Source organism: Mirounga angustirostris, unplaced genomic scaffold (assembly GCF_029215605.1).
Source record: "Mirounga angustirostris isolate CCGP_5_RB_7025 unplaced genomic scaffold, mMirAng1.0.hap1 SCAF_1, whole genome shotgun sequence".
Lineage (NCBI taxonomy): Eukaryota > Metazoa > Chordata > Mammalia > Carnivora > Phocidae > Mirounga > Mirounga angustirostris.
In genome coordinates this window covers 65,954,360-65,970,795 of record NW_026991709.1, presented here as the reverse complement: position 1 = coordinate 65,970,795, position 16,436 = coordinate 65,954,360, and the positions used below count along the sequence as shown (strand labels likewise).

General features: G+C 38.4%; 1 protein-coding gene across 3 annotated transcripts in view; it reads left to right on the top strand.

Annotated features, from left to right (window-relative positions):
- IQCB1 (IQ motif containing B1) overlaps positions 1-6,523 on the top strand; it is a 54,275-nt gene extending 47,752 nt beyond the window's left edge. For all 3 annotated transcript variants that reach the window (XM_064597336.1, XM_045902972.3, XM_045902973.3), the window contains 2 exons: positions 4,910-5,066; positions 5,934-6,523. In XM_064597336.1, coding sequence (XP_064453406.1) covers positions 4,910-5,066; positions 5,934-6,163 — 387 coding nt within the window. In that variant the 3' untranslated portion in view covers positions 6,164-6,523. The remainder of the gene's footprint in view (positions 1-4,909; positions 5,067-5,933) is intronic.
- The last annotated feature ends 9,913 nt before the right edge of the window (positions 6,524-16,436 follow it).

Sequence of the window (16,436 nt, the reverse complement as noted above, 5' to 3'; positions counted from 1 at the left end):
CTTGCAGAGCTCCCAAAACTAAAGAGCTTTATGCAAACAAACAACCCCCCTCAAAAAAAAAACCCAGAAAAAAAACCTCTATAAATGGAAATTAGAGTACTAATATATTATAGCTAAACATGTATCTGATAGATAAGCACTGGAACACAGAGCATTGGTAAAAGCAGAATTGAACAACAAGGTCCAATTGAGGAGGCCTGAGTAAGGCCTCCTACGTTTCCCTCCTACGTTTCCCTCCTACTAATCTGAATTTAAACCCACAAACTAATGTAAGCCTGTGAAGTAAAAGAAGATGACAAGCCTGCCCTTATAAGTCAGGCCCTCTGTGGTTACCACATAGAGGTAGACAATAGAAAAAAGTTCTGACTTCTGCTTCTAACCAATATGGAGTAACAGAGACTGAATTTACTTCCTGCCTGAAACAACTGGAGGGGAAAAAGATAAAATACATGAAACAATGGTTTTCAAGATCATGGAAATCAGACAATGAAGGTTAGTAATTCCTGGGAGGCAAGATGGAGTAAAAGGGACTGGATTTACTTCCTGCCTGAAACAAATGGGAAACAAAAAAGGATAAAATACATGAAACAACAGTTTTCAAGACCATGGACATCAAACAAAGAAGGTTAGTAATTCTTGAGAGGGAACAAAGTGAGCCCTATCATGGCCCTAGCTTATTGCCCTGAGAGAGTTTCTAGGTTACAGCACAAGGAGGAGGAAAGAGGAGGAACCCTTTGGGGTCCCCGTGCTGAGGAGATAGAACTGAGAGTCTGAGGAGAACAAAGCAGCTAGATTTCATAGGACAGAGTACAAAGTAAAAAGATATACAAAGAATACCCCAGATATCTGCATAATATTCCCCTTGAGTATATTTCAGGAGTCTGATTAGCACATATATATAAGGAAACTACTCAAGACCAAGGAAACAGTTGTCTTCAAAGATAAGAGGGAACAGTGCCTGGTACTCAACACAGGTCCAGGAATAGTACATGCTCCCATCAAACAGACTGGAAAAACTTAATTCACAGGGTATCAGAAAGAGTACTTAGGAAGGTCTTGCCTTAGTAGTAGAAAGTAAATAGTGTGGACTGATGCATTTTGCTAAACAAATCATAAAAGCAAGAGCAAAAAAGATAAAAAAAATTTTTATGTAATTTAACCACATCCCAGAAAAATACTCAACAAGGTAAAAGTTACAATGTCTTGCAGCCAATTAAAGATTAACATGGGTATATAGAGGCAGGAAGACATGACCCATGATGAGGAAGATACTTAAACCAATCTAGAGACTACACAGGTGTTAGAATAACAGAGGACATTGTTCATATATTGAAATTTTAAGTAGGGATGTGGAAGATATCAAAAATACCCAAATCAGACTTCCAGAGATGAAAATTTCAGTGTTTGGTATGAAAAATGCGCTAGATCATTAGTAGCAAATTAGACATTGATGCATAAAATACTAATACAGTCGAAGGCATAGCAGTGTATACTGTATAAAATGAGACACAAAGAGAAAAAAATGTTTTAATTGAAAAAAACATTAGTGACCTATGAGACTTCAGGTGGCCAAATAAATGAGTAATTGGAGTTTCTGAAGAAGATGGGGAGAAAAAATAATGCCCAAAAACTTTCCAAACTATAAATTTACCCCCAAGTCCAATGAAGGTACAGGCATATGAAAAAAACCCTATGCCAAGGCATATGATAACCAGATTCCTCAAATCAGTAATAAAGTAAAAATCTTAAAAATAGAAAAATAAAAACATATAAAGACAGAGATAGAAATGACATATTTCTCAGCAGGAACAATGCAGGTAGGAAGACATCTTTAAAGTTTTAAAGGAAAAAAATCTGTCAATGCAGAATGCTTTACCTTGAAAAATTATTTTAACAACGAAGACAAAATAACTTTTTCAGACATACCAATGAACTACTATGTCACCAGCATACTCACACTACCAGAAATGTTATATCCTTTAAGTCGTAAAGGATTTAAGATTTTTCTCAAAAATGATATTAGGAAAATGATGACACAAGATGTCCCAACTCTACATAAAGAAATTAAGAACACTGGAAATGGTAACAACATGGGTAAATATATGACTTTTTCCTCATCATTTAAATCTTTATAAAATATAATTGATTCTTTAAATCAAAATATCATCAAGTGTTTTGTAATGCGTACTAGAGAGTAAATATTTTCAGTTTTGTAGACGTTATAAGCTTTATTGCAATTACACATCTCTGCAGTTGTAGATTAAAGCGTTAGATAATATGTAAACAAATACGTGTGGCTATATTTCAGTTAAACTTCATTTTCAAAAACAGTTAATTTTAGTTTAGTCCTTGTTGGAAACAAAAATAATAGCATTGTTTAATGATGTTTGTAACATATATAAAAATACAGTGCTTAGTGGGGCGCCTGGGTGGCTCAGTCATTAAGCATCTGCCATCGGCTCAGGTCATGATCCCAGGGTCCTGGGATCCAGCCCCGCGTCGGGCTCTCTGCTCCACGAGAAGCCTGTTTCTCCCTCTCCCACTCTCCCTGCTTGTGTTCCCTATCTCGCTGTGTCTCTCTCTGTCAAATAAATAAATAAAATCTTAAAAAAAAAAAATACAGTGCTTAGCAACAATAGTATAAAAGCCAGAAGGAATGAAATAGATGTATACTATGGAAAGGTTTTTTCTATATATGAAGTGAGATGATATTATTTGAAAATAGATTGATAAGTTAAAAATGTATACTATGAATCCTAAAGCTACCAGTGTAACTAAAAAACAAAAAAGGTATAGCTAATAAATCTATAAAGGAGATGAAATAGAATAATAAGATATAGTTGATTAATCAAAAAGAAGGCAGAAAAGAGGAAACATAAAGAAAGTGATGGGGAAATGAAAAACCAATATGACCATATCATATGACCATTGATAGGACCATTTGTACCTTTGAAAATCAGTTAATGTAATTCACCATATTAACAGACTAAGAAAAACAGTATCATATAAATACATGCAAAAAAAAGTCTCAGCAAAGCAGAAATAGAAGGAAACTTCTTCCATGTCATAAAAAATATCTATAGCTGACAATGATGAAAGACTGGATGCTTCTTTCCTAAAATCGGGAACAAGACAGGATGTCATCTAGTACAATCAAAATCCCAGCAGGTTTTTTTTCCTCTTTTTTTTAATTAATATATAATGTTTCAGGGGTGGGTCTGTGGTTCATCAGTCTTACACAACACACAGCACTCACCACAACACATACCCTTCCCAGTGTCCATCACCCAGCTACCCCATCCCTCCCACCCCCCTCCAACTCCAGCAACCCTCAGTTTGTTTCCTGAAATTAAGAGTCTTTCATGGTTTGTCTCCCTCTCTGGTTTCATCGTGTTTCATATTTTCCTCTCTTCCCTTATGATCCTCTGCTGTGTTTCTCAAATTCCACATATCAGTGAGATCATATGATAACTGTCTTTCTCTGATTGACTTATTTTGCTTAGCGTAATACCCTCTAGTTCCATCCATGTCATTGCAAATGGCAAGATTTCATTTTGATGGCTGCATAATATTCCATTTTATTCCCACCAGCAGTGCACAGGGGTTTCAATTTCTCCACCTCCTTGCCTTTTGTTATTTTCACATCCTAAGGGGTGTGTAGTTTTATATCACTGTGAATGGATTTGTAGTTCCCTAATGATTAGTGATTTTGAGCATCTTTTGTTGGCCATTTGAATATCTTCTTTTTTAATTTACATTCAATTTAGTTAACATACAGTGTATTACCTTCTTTGGAGAAATGTCCATTCAAGTTCTTTGCCCATTTTTTAATCAGGTTGTTTGGGTTTTTTGATTGTTGAGTTTTAGGAGTTATCTATATATTCTGGATATTAATCTTTTATCAGATATGGGATTTGCAAATATTTTCTCCCATTGTGTGTGTTACCCTTTTACTCTGTTCATAATACCCTCTGAGGCACAGAAATTTTTAATTTTGATGGAAGTTCAACTTGCCTATTTGTTGTTGTTGTTGTATCTGTGACTTTGGTGTCATAGTCAAAGAAATGGCCAAACCTAATGTCATGAAGCTTTTCCCCTATCTTTTCTTCTAAGAGTTTTATAGTTTTATCTCTTACATTTAGGTGTTTGAGCTCTCTCTTTTTTAATGCATTATGTATGATTTTGATGCATGCTCCTGTTTAAAAAAAAGTACTGCTTTAGCCATACTCTAGTGCTGCTGTTTAAGATTCTGTAGCTGAAAAGTAAGGTGTTCGCTGGAATGGGACTCCATCCCATACCAGATCCATTGAATATTTGAGAAGCTATGGTGTCAGAAGCTTTATCAGCTTCAGAGTTAAAATTTTATTATTCTTGTCTAAACTAATTCATTTCCCTTTAAAGTAGCTGTGTGGCCAAAGGAATCTGGTGCTTTGGCTGATTTTGTCCCTTGATCTCTGAAACCAGAAGCAATTATAATATTATGGTTTAAATAAGTTTAGGAGTAGGGGTGAGATAAAAAGTAACATAGTCTGTCAGGTGGGGTCTGGAACAAGAGGTTGGCCTTGTTACTTCCTCCTGTTTCAGGCCAGTATCTTTACCGAACCATCTGTAGTTTTCACTGTGGTCTCTCAGTCTTAACTCTTCTCCCAAAATTCCATTGTGTGAGGAAGTGATGTGTAGGAGCATACCAGAAAGAAACTACCCCCTGAATTTTCATGTAAAGCTGCTTTTAAAAGGCTATTTAATGCTTGCACAAGAGTACAATGTAGAAATCAATCATGAGATTCAATAGATGGGATGAGAGACAGCTAAGCGTTCTGGAATCTCATCTAAGTGGTTGGGCAAAACGTGTGTGTGTGTGTGTGTGTGTGTGTGTCTTGTGATAATTTTTTCTGTTCTTTGTTCCCAGAGCTCTCAGATGTCAGATGTGACTAGCAGAGAGCTCCATTCACAAGCTCAAGAACAACTGCAACACTACCTTATGGGCAGGGCCCTAGAAGAGAGAGCCCAGCAGCACAGGGAGGCTCTGATGGCTCAGATCAGCACCAACATTGAGCAGTTAATGAGTATGTGCTCGTTCCATTTTTGTTTCCTAAAATGAAAAACCTATGCAAGATTTTGTGACATCCAAAATCTTCAGAGGGAAAATACCATTTAATGGTTTATTACCCTATCTCTTGTCCTCAGAAATTTCTAGATCCAGAACATGCCAGCACATGATATTTTCAAATAGTGCAGATCCCATAACCTTTCTGGCTGCTTCTCCCAGCCTTACTGTCCTTCATAGGTATCAACTCAGACAACAGTTACTAACTGTAAAGATGCTGAGCCCTACTAGCCAGATTCTATTGTGTAGTCTTAAAAGCTTTTGATCATATTTTAGAAGTAGACGATGACAGTAGTTACCGTGCCATTTTATAATTTTTAATGAAGTGCTTTCACAATAGTAAATTAATCTGCTCCTCACAACCACAGGTACATTTAGTGAGAGATCTCATCCATGAAGCCACAGTGTTTCAGTCCACCTGTGAAACACTTTCGGTATATATGGAGCAGAGAAGGTCAGAGTCCTCTATTTAGTGCCATTACTTCCAAGTTTTGTATTTTTCAATAGATAGGTGGCTGTAACTGAGCTTCTCATATATGGAATGGGGTTCTGCTATATGTTAAAAATTCATGTTCTTTAAATCATCTAAAAAAATCTACATCTTTTTTTATTCTTTTATTTTAAACACATTATGGGGGGTGGGCAGTTGCTGCCAGCCACACCTACAACTTGTGAATAGTTACATGCTATCTATAGCTAGCAGTGATGATAGATTCAGAGTTGGAACCCTGTCCCTGCCTACTATAGCAGAGTTCCAACTCTATAGTTTCCCACTTGTATGGTACAGAGCTCTTCTACTCACCTGTTTATTTTCTGTTTACTACAGAGGCACCAAGTCTGAAGGAGGCAGAAGGGAAAGAGCCTGAGCTCTTCCTGAGTAGATCCAGGCCTGTGGCAGCCAAGGCCAAGCAGGCCCATCTCACCACCCTGAAGCATATACAAGCACCTTGGTGGAAGAAGCTTGGGGAAGAAGCAGGAGATGAGATTGATGTCCCAAAAGATGAGTTTAGTGTAGAATTAGGAACTTTATTCATTGGTGGAACCAAACCCCCTTAGGGAGCTACCCAGAGAAATGACACAAATCCTTTATTTCAGGAGATTATGTTGGTTCTGCCTCTGGCATGCTAGTAGACTAGAACTATCCTAACTCATGGTTTTCCAGAGATTCCTCTCCAAATAAGATTTGCAAGCAGTAAGCAAAGAGTTGTCTTCTACCACTATCTCAGTTCTCTTTCCTTTTTCCACATCACCATCCCTGGCCACACATACAAATTAGTATGGCTTTTATTGTGGAACTAACCTCAGCATGGCATTCTATTGCTTATATGAAATGTGGTATTTCTTTTGTTTTTGCTGTTTTCCTACTAAACATGTTTTCTAAATAAATATTTTCAACAATTATTCTCAAAAACTTGTCAGGATTATTTCAACTTTTCATATTTATTATTTAGAATTTATATTTTTCTAATATAAGAAGGGTGTGCTTGGCCTTTATTAAGGGGAGGGAAAGAAATGGCATTTGAAGGGTACTTCACTGTTTCCCACCAAACAGGGGTTGAACTCATTTTTTATCTTGTTATTTCTTAAAAGAACTACATTTTAAAAAATCCTAGGATTCAGCGCAAGAAAAAAAAATCCTTCAGATAAAATTATGTTAAACTATGAGAATTATATAAGTCACTGGTTCCCTTTGTCTTATCTCCTTTGAATCTCAGAGCTAAATAACAATGCTTAATTTCTGTTATGATCCTAGACACCTATATATTTATTTGGTTCCAACCTAATACTTTCTGATTTTTCCTATTGAACTTTAATTGTGTTTTAATACCAGAAGCTGCTGCTTTTTTTTTTTCAGAAGCTACTTCTATTTGTGTTTGTAACAATATGGATTTTAAGTTAAAAACAATTAACAAATCATGGACTCAATACCATAAGGAACCTGGAGGGTACTTTTTGTATAAATGAGTGAAAATACCAGTATTTCTGGATGGGAAGACCAAATAGTATAACGTCCAGTCCTCCAAAATTAAGTTTAGTAAAATTCTAGTTAGTATCCTCATGTAATCATTATTCATAGTTGGGGAAGATATGTATATAATTCATCTGTGATAATCAGGCAGGTGGAAGTTCTGGTTTCACTGAGAATGTAAAAAGCTATGTGAAAATGTTGCTCCCATGTTAAAAAAAATGCCAGATAATCTACAAAAATAATTTTTCTTCAGCCTGATAGTTGAGGCCTCAAGACAGCCAAGTAAATTGAGATGGGACTCTGTCTGTGAAATGAGCTATTTCATCTTTATTTTTTTTAAAAGATTTGTCAGCACAAGCAGGGGTGCTGTAGGCAGAGGGAGAGGGAGAAGCAGACTCCCAGCTGAGCAAGGAGCCCCATGTGGGACTCAATCCCAGGACCCTGGGATCATGACCTGAGCTGAAGGCAGCCGCTTAACCGACTGAGCCACTCAGGCGTTCCAGCTATTTCATCTTTAGTAGAGCACAAGAGACAAAGGTAGCTGGATAAGAAATCAGTTAAAATTTTAACAAATTCTTAAAGGCCAAGTATGGGGTAGCATGTCAGTTTAGAATATCTAGGAGCCTCAGACAGAATTCAGACCTTCACCAAATACAGGAAAGGTTGGGAGCAGGACAGCAGGTCTGAAGAGACACCCTTCATGGTTCCGGCAAATGTGATAGGCTGCTACTGGGTGACATGATCAAAGTCCTGCCTGTTTTCCCAAACCCTTCTCTTAAAAGCCTTAGGCCGCAGGAGCAGGGGCAGTAAGCCCTCTTAACCTCAAGGCTCAGAGAAAATTACACTGCATGTGAGGAAGAAAGAAAGAAAAACTATCTGCCTCTTGGGGTGGGATAGGAAACACTCTAGCCACAGGCACTAAAGAAATCTAGCATTGCTAAGGGAGGGAGGGAAACAAAATTCCCCTTCCGAAAGACAAGAAATCATCTTAGCCCCAGAAATCCTACACAATACAAAGCAGATGTCTGCTAATGCTGGGGAGGAAACTTGGCCTGCCAAAGACCACCACAGATAATGACTGCCATGGGGTAGAAGGACAGAAACCCTGAGAAAGCCCCACTTCCAATCACAGGAAGAAGAGATCTGCTTAAGATTTAGGCTAGATCAAGACAACACAACACCCATGTCCCAACAACTAGCCTAGCACCAAGTAATAAGCAATGGCAGTTTATCACCAGCATGGAGAGAAATCTCTGTGGCAAAAGCATACAGGGACAGCTAAAAGTGGAGGGTGGGGTCAGAACACTGAAAAACCTTCAAGCTACCCAGATCCCACTCTAAGCACAAGGTAACAGCAGCTAAAAATAATTTTGAGTCTATGGTATATTGAAGATAAAAAAAAAACATGCTGGCTCCTGCAGGTGGCCATGTGGTTATGCTGGTGGGGTGGTTGGGTGAGGGAAATGGTGCCTGCCAGCTCGTTTGTTCCTGGCTAAGTCCCTCAGTGAACTCTGAGATCAGTATCTTTCCCATATACCCTGGGTGTTTTTCAAAGGCTGCTTCAATGCTGTATCTCCATGGGCTGTTTGCTGTCTCTTTAAAGGTGGGGACTCAGCTTCCTATCGCCCTCTAGGCTCTCCTAGAACTGAGCTGATTTCTTAACAGTCCAGGCTTTAAGTCTCACTGGTGGTAAGAACTCATGGAATTCAGCCCTTTCTAATTTTCAAAGCCAAATGCTAAGAGGATTTGTCTTCCCTGTGCAGTCTCCTTGGTGTGATAGTCTGTTTCTCGCCTGTGCACCCACAGTTCCCTCCCTCCTGTGGCGGACCCACAGGGTTTAGCTCCCCGCCACATCGCCACCCTTACTACCCACTTTGATGTGGCCTCTTCTCTACATTCAGTTGTGGAGTTTGTTCTGCCAGTCTTTGGGTTGTTTTCTGGGTTATTTACACTAATGTGTGTGTTACTTAGTTGTATCTGTGGGACAAGGCAAATTTAGGGTCCTCCTACTCTACCATCTTCCTCAGAAGTCTAATGTTCTGAGTTTTTATTGTGGTTTCATTAAATAGGTGATTGTTTGAATCATTGACCAGGTGACTGAACTCCCATCTCCAGCCCTCCTACACCTCCTCAGAGGTTGGGAGGTCAGGCTGATATGTGGCTCAAAGCCTCAACCCTTTAATCACATAGTTGGTCTTTCTGACATGATTCTCCCCCTATTTTGCATCCTTTTCTTAGCATAAACTCACATGTGGTCCAGTGGCCTAACAACAAAATGCTCCTATCACTCAGGAAATTCCAAGGGTTTAGAAGCCCCATCCCACAACATGGGGCAAAGAGTAAACAAATTCCTTATTATAAAATAGCCCACACTTACTGTCTGATCTAAAAAGAGTTGTACTCTTATCTGGGCATAAGTAGTATCTTCCTTAGTCTTTTTATTTTATACATGTCTGACATTAAGTAAAAAATTGGGGCACACAAAAAATCTAGGGAAGAAAATAACATTTTTCAAGAGATAAACAACTAAACCCAGATTCAGAGATGACTCAGACATTGGAACTCACAAAAAGACCTCAAAAACGATTGTTAATATGTTAAAAGATAGAACTCAAAAGTTGACAACATGCATAAACAGATGGGGAGTTTCACAGAGATTGAAACAATTTTAAAAAGATCCCAGTGGAAGTGCTAGAAAAAGGACTATATTAGCAGTTAATTCCTTTGAGAAGTTCATTAGCAGACTAGAATTGAGCAAAGAAGACAAATTTGACAATGGATCAATAAAAATTTTCCAAACAGAAACATGAAGACAAAAAAGGAAGGGGTTGGGGGAGGAAGAGAAGAGAGCCTTCAAGAAATGTGAAACAATATCAAATAGTGTAACGTGGATAACTAGAGTACCATGAATAGAAGAAAGAGAATTGAGGCTGAAATAGTTGAAGTAAAAATGGCCAAGAATTTTTTTCAAATTAATGAAACCACAAATCCAATCCTAGAGAACCCAAGCAGGATAAATAACAGAAACCTCACATTGCTTCAAATAAAAAATAAAGAGAAAATCATAAAAACAGAAAAAAGAAATGTAGAAAAAAGAAAAATGATGTGCCAAGGAACAAAGGTAAGACTTTCAATAAACTTCTTATCAGAAACCATATAAGCCAAAGACAGTGGAATGACATCTTTAGAATGCTGAAATGTGGTATTTCTTTTGTTTTTGAAAAAATTATCAACTGAGGATTCTATATACATCAAGAATATCTTTCAAAAACTGAAGGCAAAATAAAGATTTTTTTTCCAGAAAAACAAAGCTGATTATATTCATTGGCAGTGGACCTGTACTATAAGAAATGCTAAAGGAAGTTCTTCAGGCAGAAGGAGTAAGATATAAAATAGAAATTAGACCTACACAAAGAAATAATGAGGGAAATAGTAAAAACAAAAGTAAAATATGTTTTTACTTTTAATCAATGTAAAATTGTCAAATTAGTAAGAATATATTTTTTTAAAGATTTTATTTATTTTATTTGAGAGAGAGCAAGCATGGGGAGGGGGAGGGGCAGAGGGAGAAGCAGACTCCCCGCTTAGCAGGGAGTCTGACCTGGGCTTGATTCCAGGACCCTGGGATCATGATCTGAGCAGAAGGCAGAAGCTTAACCCAGGTGCCCCAGTAACAATGTATTTGTGTTGTAACATATGTAGAATTAAATTGTAGGATAGTAATAGGCCAAAAAATGTTGAAGGAAATATAATTGTTAAGGTTTTAAAACTATGAATGGAGAGAGATAATATTATTTTTAGGTAGACTATGATGAATTGTGTATTATGTATTGCAAACCTTAAAGCAGCCACAGATACAATAAAAGATGAGGTATAACTTATAGGGCAGTTAAAATAGAATCATAAAACAACTAGCAAAATAATAGATTTAAACCTAACTATATCAATAATATATTAAATGTAAATAAATCATCTAGGTTTTGACTTGAGAATCTTCTACCAAAAGGGTAGATGGGAGATGAGAAATGTTTTTTAAACTTGTCTTGGCCCCTCTAAACTCCCTTTAAATTATGCTTTTAAATTGGCCTATTCTTTCATCAGCTCATTATTTTCTTATATCCTCACCTTGTAGGATATTTTTTCCTGAAAGTTTTATTTAGATAAACTTATTTATCTAAATTCAAAAGTTTGTTAGATAAATTTTCACTCTGCCAAGTTTTTGCGGTGATAGGTTTATAAATAAATAGTTTCACTACTACATAATGTAAGTTGCCAGTTTTCCAGTCTCCTTGCAATTTTTCCAGCCTATCCCTGCTGCCTGGTCACAAAGCTAGTGCCACGTATTGTAGGTTTTTTTCATGGCAGTATCCCATATCTTGCTATCAACTTCAGTATCATTCATTACTATATCACAAACTACCCCAAAACTTAGTAATTTAAAGTAACAACCATTCCATCCAAGATTGAGTGACATATTGACCCTCCACCAAAAATCTGCATTTGAATAAAAACCTTAGGTAATTCATATTTACATTAAATTTTAAGAAGTGCTGACTTAGGCTGCTTTTAAAAATTCAATTGTTGTGGCCCACCTCTAGTTTAATTATCCTAGGGTGAGTACCAACCATCAATGTTTTTTAAAAGCCCTTTGAGTGATTCTAATTTGCAGCCAGGGTTGAGAAACTACTACTTGTTGAGTTTTGGTATAGAAAGAAGAATATCCACAATTTTCTGAAAAGGCTATTAAAATGTTCATCTATTTTCTAATGACCTGAGGCTGTATTTTCTTCAAATGCTTTGAGCAAAACAACATATCACAACAGACAGAATACAGAAGCAGATATGAGAATCCAGTTTTCTTCTCTTAAGCCGAATATTAAAGAGCTTTGGAAAAATGTAAAAAAGTGCCCCTCTTTTCTTCAAAACTTTTGTTGGGAAAACATACTTATTTTCATAAAAATATTTTTATGTTAGCATGTAATATTTTATTATTACTTTTTAATGCATCATTAAGTATTTTTAATATTTGTGTTTTAATTCTTTTTTATTATGTTTTAATTCTAATATGGTAAACATCAAGAGAAATAAATAGTAGTTTTCTGGATCCTTCTCTTACTGGTTTTTACCAAAGCTGATTGTTAAAATTTTCAGGAATATTATGAGCTAGTTGTACCATAAGAATAAATTATATATAGAGGATTCAAAGAAGATGTTGGAGTAGTAAGCACCCGGAATCTGTCCACCCACCTAGACAACAATTGCACTGGCAGAATATGTGTCATGTGACTATTTTGGAACTCCTGAGTCTATGGAAGGTTTGCAACTTCTAGGGGGAGGTTTGGAAAATAAATTGCAGTTAATTTTAGTCAATTTCAGCTCTAAGCACAAGAGTAGCTACCTTTCCCTCCACCTCTGCTCCCCACCCTGGCACCCTGGCAGGTAGCTTTGCGCATTTCTGGAGCAGCTTGCATACAATTTGTCCGAGCCAGGGTGAGCAAGAAGGACCCTGTCCAAATACTGGTGATTTGTGCTTCGATCAATGATCGCTGCAGAGATGCAGACAAAAAACTGGGTGGTCATTGTTGTACCTACCCACATTGTTGCAAGTCACTCCCCGCTGGCGAAGTGACTTACAGGGGATTTAAAGGGATGGCACCCCTTTTTACCTTCCCCTCATTTTTTTCTTCTTCCCCTTTTGGAAGCCAGACATCAAAAACTAGGACATTCAAAAGCAACTATGCACGAAAATGGCCCATCCACTTTATGGAAGCCCTCTTGAGAGCTTATAGAATGGTGCCTTATATACTTTTTTAGTCTCTCCACTATGCATTATGCACTTTGAGGTGCTCAATTAGTAACTGTTAAATACGTCAGATGTTTAACCCTAAGATGCAGCTAGCTGTTCATTCAATGAATACCTTTAAGCATTTATGATATAGAAGAGGCTGCACTGGGGCGCCTGGGGCGCTCAGCTGTCATGTTCCCAGGGGCCTGGGATCCAGCCCCTCATCGGGCTCCCTGCTCAGCGGGAAGCCTGCTTCTCCCTCTCCCACTCCCCCTGCTTGTGTTCCCTCTCTCGCTGTGTCTCTCTCTGTCAAATAAATAAATAAAATCTTAAAAAAAAAAAGAGGCTGTGCTAAATGCAAAAGACAGATACAGTATCTGGTAATGGAGCTTGTGTAGAGATAACATTAAACAAGTAAATGATTTAAAGTATAAGGATGGTTATTTTGCAGGGAGTAATGTGTACATGAGAGTCACTAACTTAGTCTAGGAGATGACCAGAAGAAGCCCCTCGAAGTGAACTGAAGAATAAACTGACCAGTTGGAGTAGAAGGGGAGTGTTCTAGGTAGAGGGAATGTAAAAATACCATCTATTCAACCAATTTATTATGAAGGAGGCACTCAGTAACAATTTGTTGAGTCTAGATTTATTTAGCACACATGGGCTTACCTTGGCATTAGGAGATCCAAGTGCCCTGGGTGTTCATGTAATACACTCTCAAGAATAAATAATAAGCAGAATAGAAAGATTAATAAAAATAAAATTAAAGTAATAAATATGGAATGAATAAGTTAGTTTCATAGAATGCCCATACATCACAAAGAAGAGAGTTGGGGCAAGCTCTTTAGAATGTACAACTCTCAGCACTACACAGGCATAAAGAGGAAGTCAATATCTTAATGGAAAAGAGTCTCCCAGGGAGCAAAGACTCAACACCTGTGTCCCCATGGGAGTCCTGTGAGGTGTCTTATTACTGGGTCTATAAATTATGCAGCCAAACCCTTCATTCATATTAATCAGTCTGTATTTCTTTTGTCTGTCGGCCTATTTGAAATGTGTGCAAGGAAAGTGAATGAGAAGGTTGGTAATCTGAGAGAAATAAGGCAGAAGACAGAGGCTGGGGCTGCATTTCCTTCAGGGATCAGAAGGGAGGCTGTTAATTGCTGTTTATACAAAACTTCTTAATAACTTGGTTTTGGTTCCAGATTGAATACACCTTCCTAAATGGTATGCTTAGTACTATAAAGTAGTAAATGGATAAAATCTCTTAATTGTTAAGAAATCTGATAAAAAAAATCAAGGGGGAGTTTATTGAGTAGGACATACCTAAGACAATTTAGAGATAGTTAGGAAGTACCTGGGCATCTGGATGGCTCAGTCGGTTAATCTTCTGCCTTCAGCTCAGATCATGATCCCAGGGTCCTGGGATCAAGTCCCGCATCGGGCCCCCTGCTCCACAGGGAGTCTGCTTCTCCCTCTGCCTGCTCTGCCTGCTACTCCCCCTGCTTGTGCTCTCTCTCTCTCTCTCTCAAATAAATAAATAAAAATCTTCAAAAAAAGGAAGTCCATAAACTTTCTTACGATATTGCTATATATGCAAAGCTTGACATTTATTAGTTATATCTGCAATGGGGGGGTGACTTTGTTAATCTTTATGATGCTTTAGTGATAGAGTCCTTGAAAGTACCTAGGAAACATCTCAGAGATGTCAGTTTGATATGTAACTTGAGTTCCAGTGGCATTTTTATGTTAACATAATTCATTAAGTACAGCTGTATCCTGAGGAAATTTTATAGTATTGGGAGTTCTCCAAGAGAGGGCCCTGCTACATCCCCTAAGATACATGATAAAAGGTTCTTCAAACTGATGGCCTGGAGAAGTCCACATCACAAAGCTTGCTTAGAGGCCTGGAATTCATTCTTAGATCCTAGATCAAAAATAAGCCACCTCAGTTCCTGCCTGGCACATGGTCTGTACTTAGTAAATATTTGTTGAATGAGTGTTGAATAAGAGCTTTGTGGTTACACCTCCTAGGAATTTTCCACACTTTGATTTCAGATGCCTTGTGCCCTTGGCTCTAGGTGCCTCAGGATGAGAAAGTCACCATTTCCCCGCATATGACTTCCTCATGTATTTGTAAATGCTCATACAATTCATATAGAAATGGGATCCGAGTTCCTGTGGCATGAATTCTGCTCCTTCTCCACAAAATACCATGACTTCATCCCCTGGAGAGAACAAGCCCACTTTGAGCCATTCCCCACCCTTTGACTACCATGTCTTTCAAGGTTTTCTGCCCGCCACCACATGTTTCATGAACTACCCAGAGCCTGCTGATTCTGTGGGGGAATACTCTTAAAGTTAGAAGAAGCCTCAGTCAATTCTTCGGGAGCCTGGACTATTCAGGGCTTTGAGTCAAATAGCTCTAGGATCTCTAGACCCTGTAAGCACAATGGGAGTTTTAACAGTCGTCACTTCCTCAGCTGTCGAAGGAGCAGCTCCCAGCCAGACAATGGCTGGGAGACAACCTGTGCCATCTCCAGGGTAAGGATGCCTGGCCTCTTTAGCTCTCCTGATCTTCCATGTGCCAGAGTTCCTGCAGGGTTCCTGCTTATTCCTGCCCACCTTTGGGCAAACTGGGACTGGTTGAAGATGCTTAGCTAGAGCTGAAAGATAGGCATTGGGACCTTGACCTCAGGTAAGAAAAGAAACTGGCAAGTTTCTACATCCTTCAGGCATCTCTGATGTCTCTAAGAACACTGGAACCAGAACACCAGCTCATTCTACACTTACAGCCCTTCAAAGACTCAACCTGCCACCCTTGCTCCCCATCTCAGAACTCGCCCAGCAGGAACAAGGAGGCACCTGCAGCTTCACAGATGGAACAGGTCCCAAATCTCAATCTCTTCCATCCTCAGAGATAGATGATATGCAAAGACCTGTGGAGACCAGAGCCTGGAGTTGGGCAAGAAAATACATATTAAGGGTTGCTGTGCATTCCAAGTTTTAAGGAGTACAGAGGATGAAACAAAAAAATCGTCAGATCTGGTCTCAGTTTTCCTAAAGCCAGCTCAGTCTCTCCAGGGTCTAGTGCCTAGTCAGGAGTGCCAACATTCCCAGGAGGAAAGTCAGGAGAACAAAAGTCCTGATTCCCATAAAGTGTCATCTCTGGTTCTGTTGCTAGGAATCAATTTGTGTGAAGTTGTGTGAAGAATGACTACAGACAATAATATGGAGACAAATGGTCTGAAATCTATGTCATGTCATATTGGCCTTCTTGGGATACAAGAACAGATCCCAAAAATTTCACAGAGGAGCAATCCCTCTGTCATCAGTATAGGTGGGACACCTGTTCCCATCTGCTGCAGATGCAGTCTGCAGGCCAGCAGGTTCTACTCAAAAAATGGACACTGAAGCATGAACAGGTATATCTGTACTTCCCAGAAGAGACACCCATCACTCATTACCTATGAGTGCCAGGAAATTCAGAGGAATTATCTTTTCTTAGGTTTTGAGTATGGGTCAGTATACTCTGTATCCTTCCATGATTTTTGCTAATGTAGGGGAATGTAATC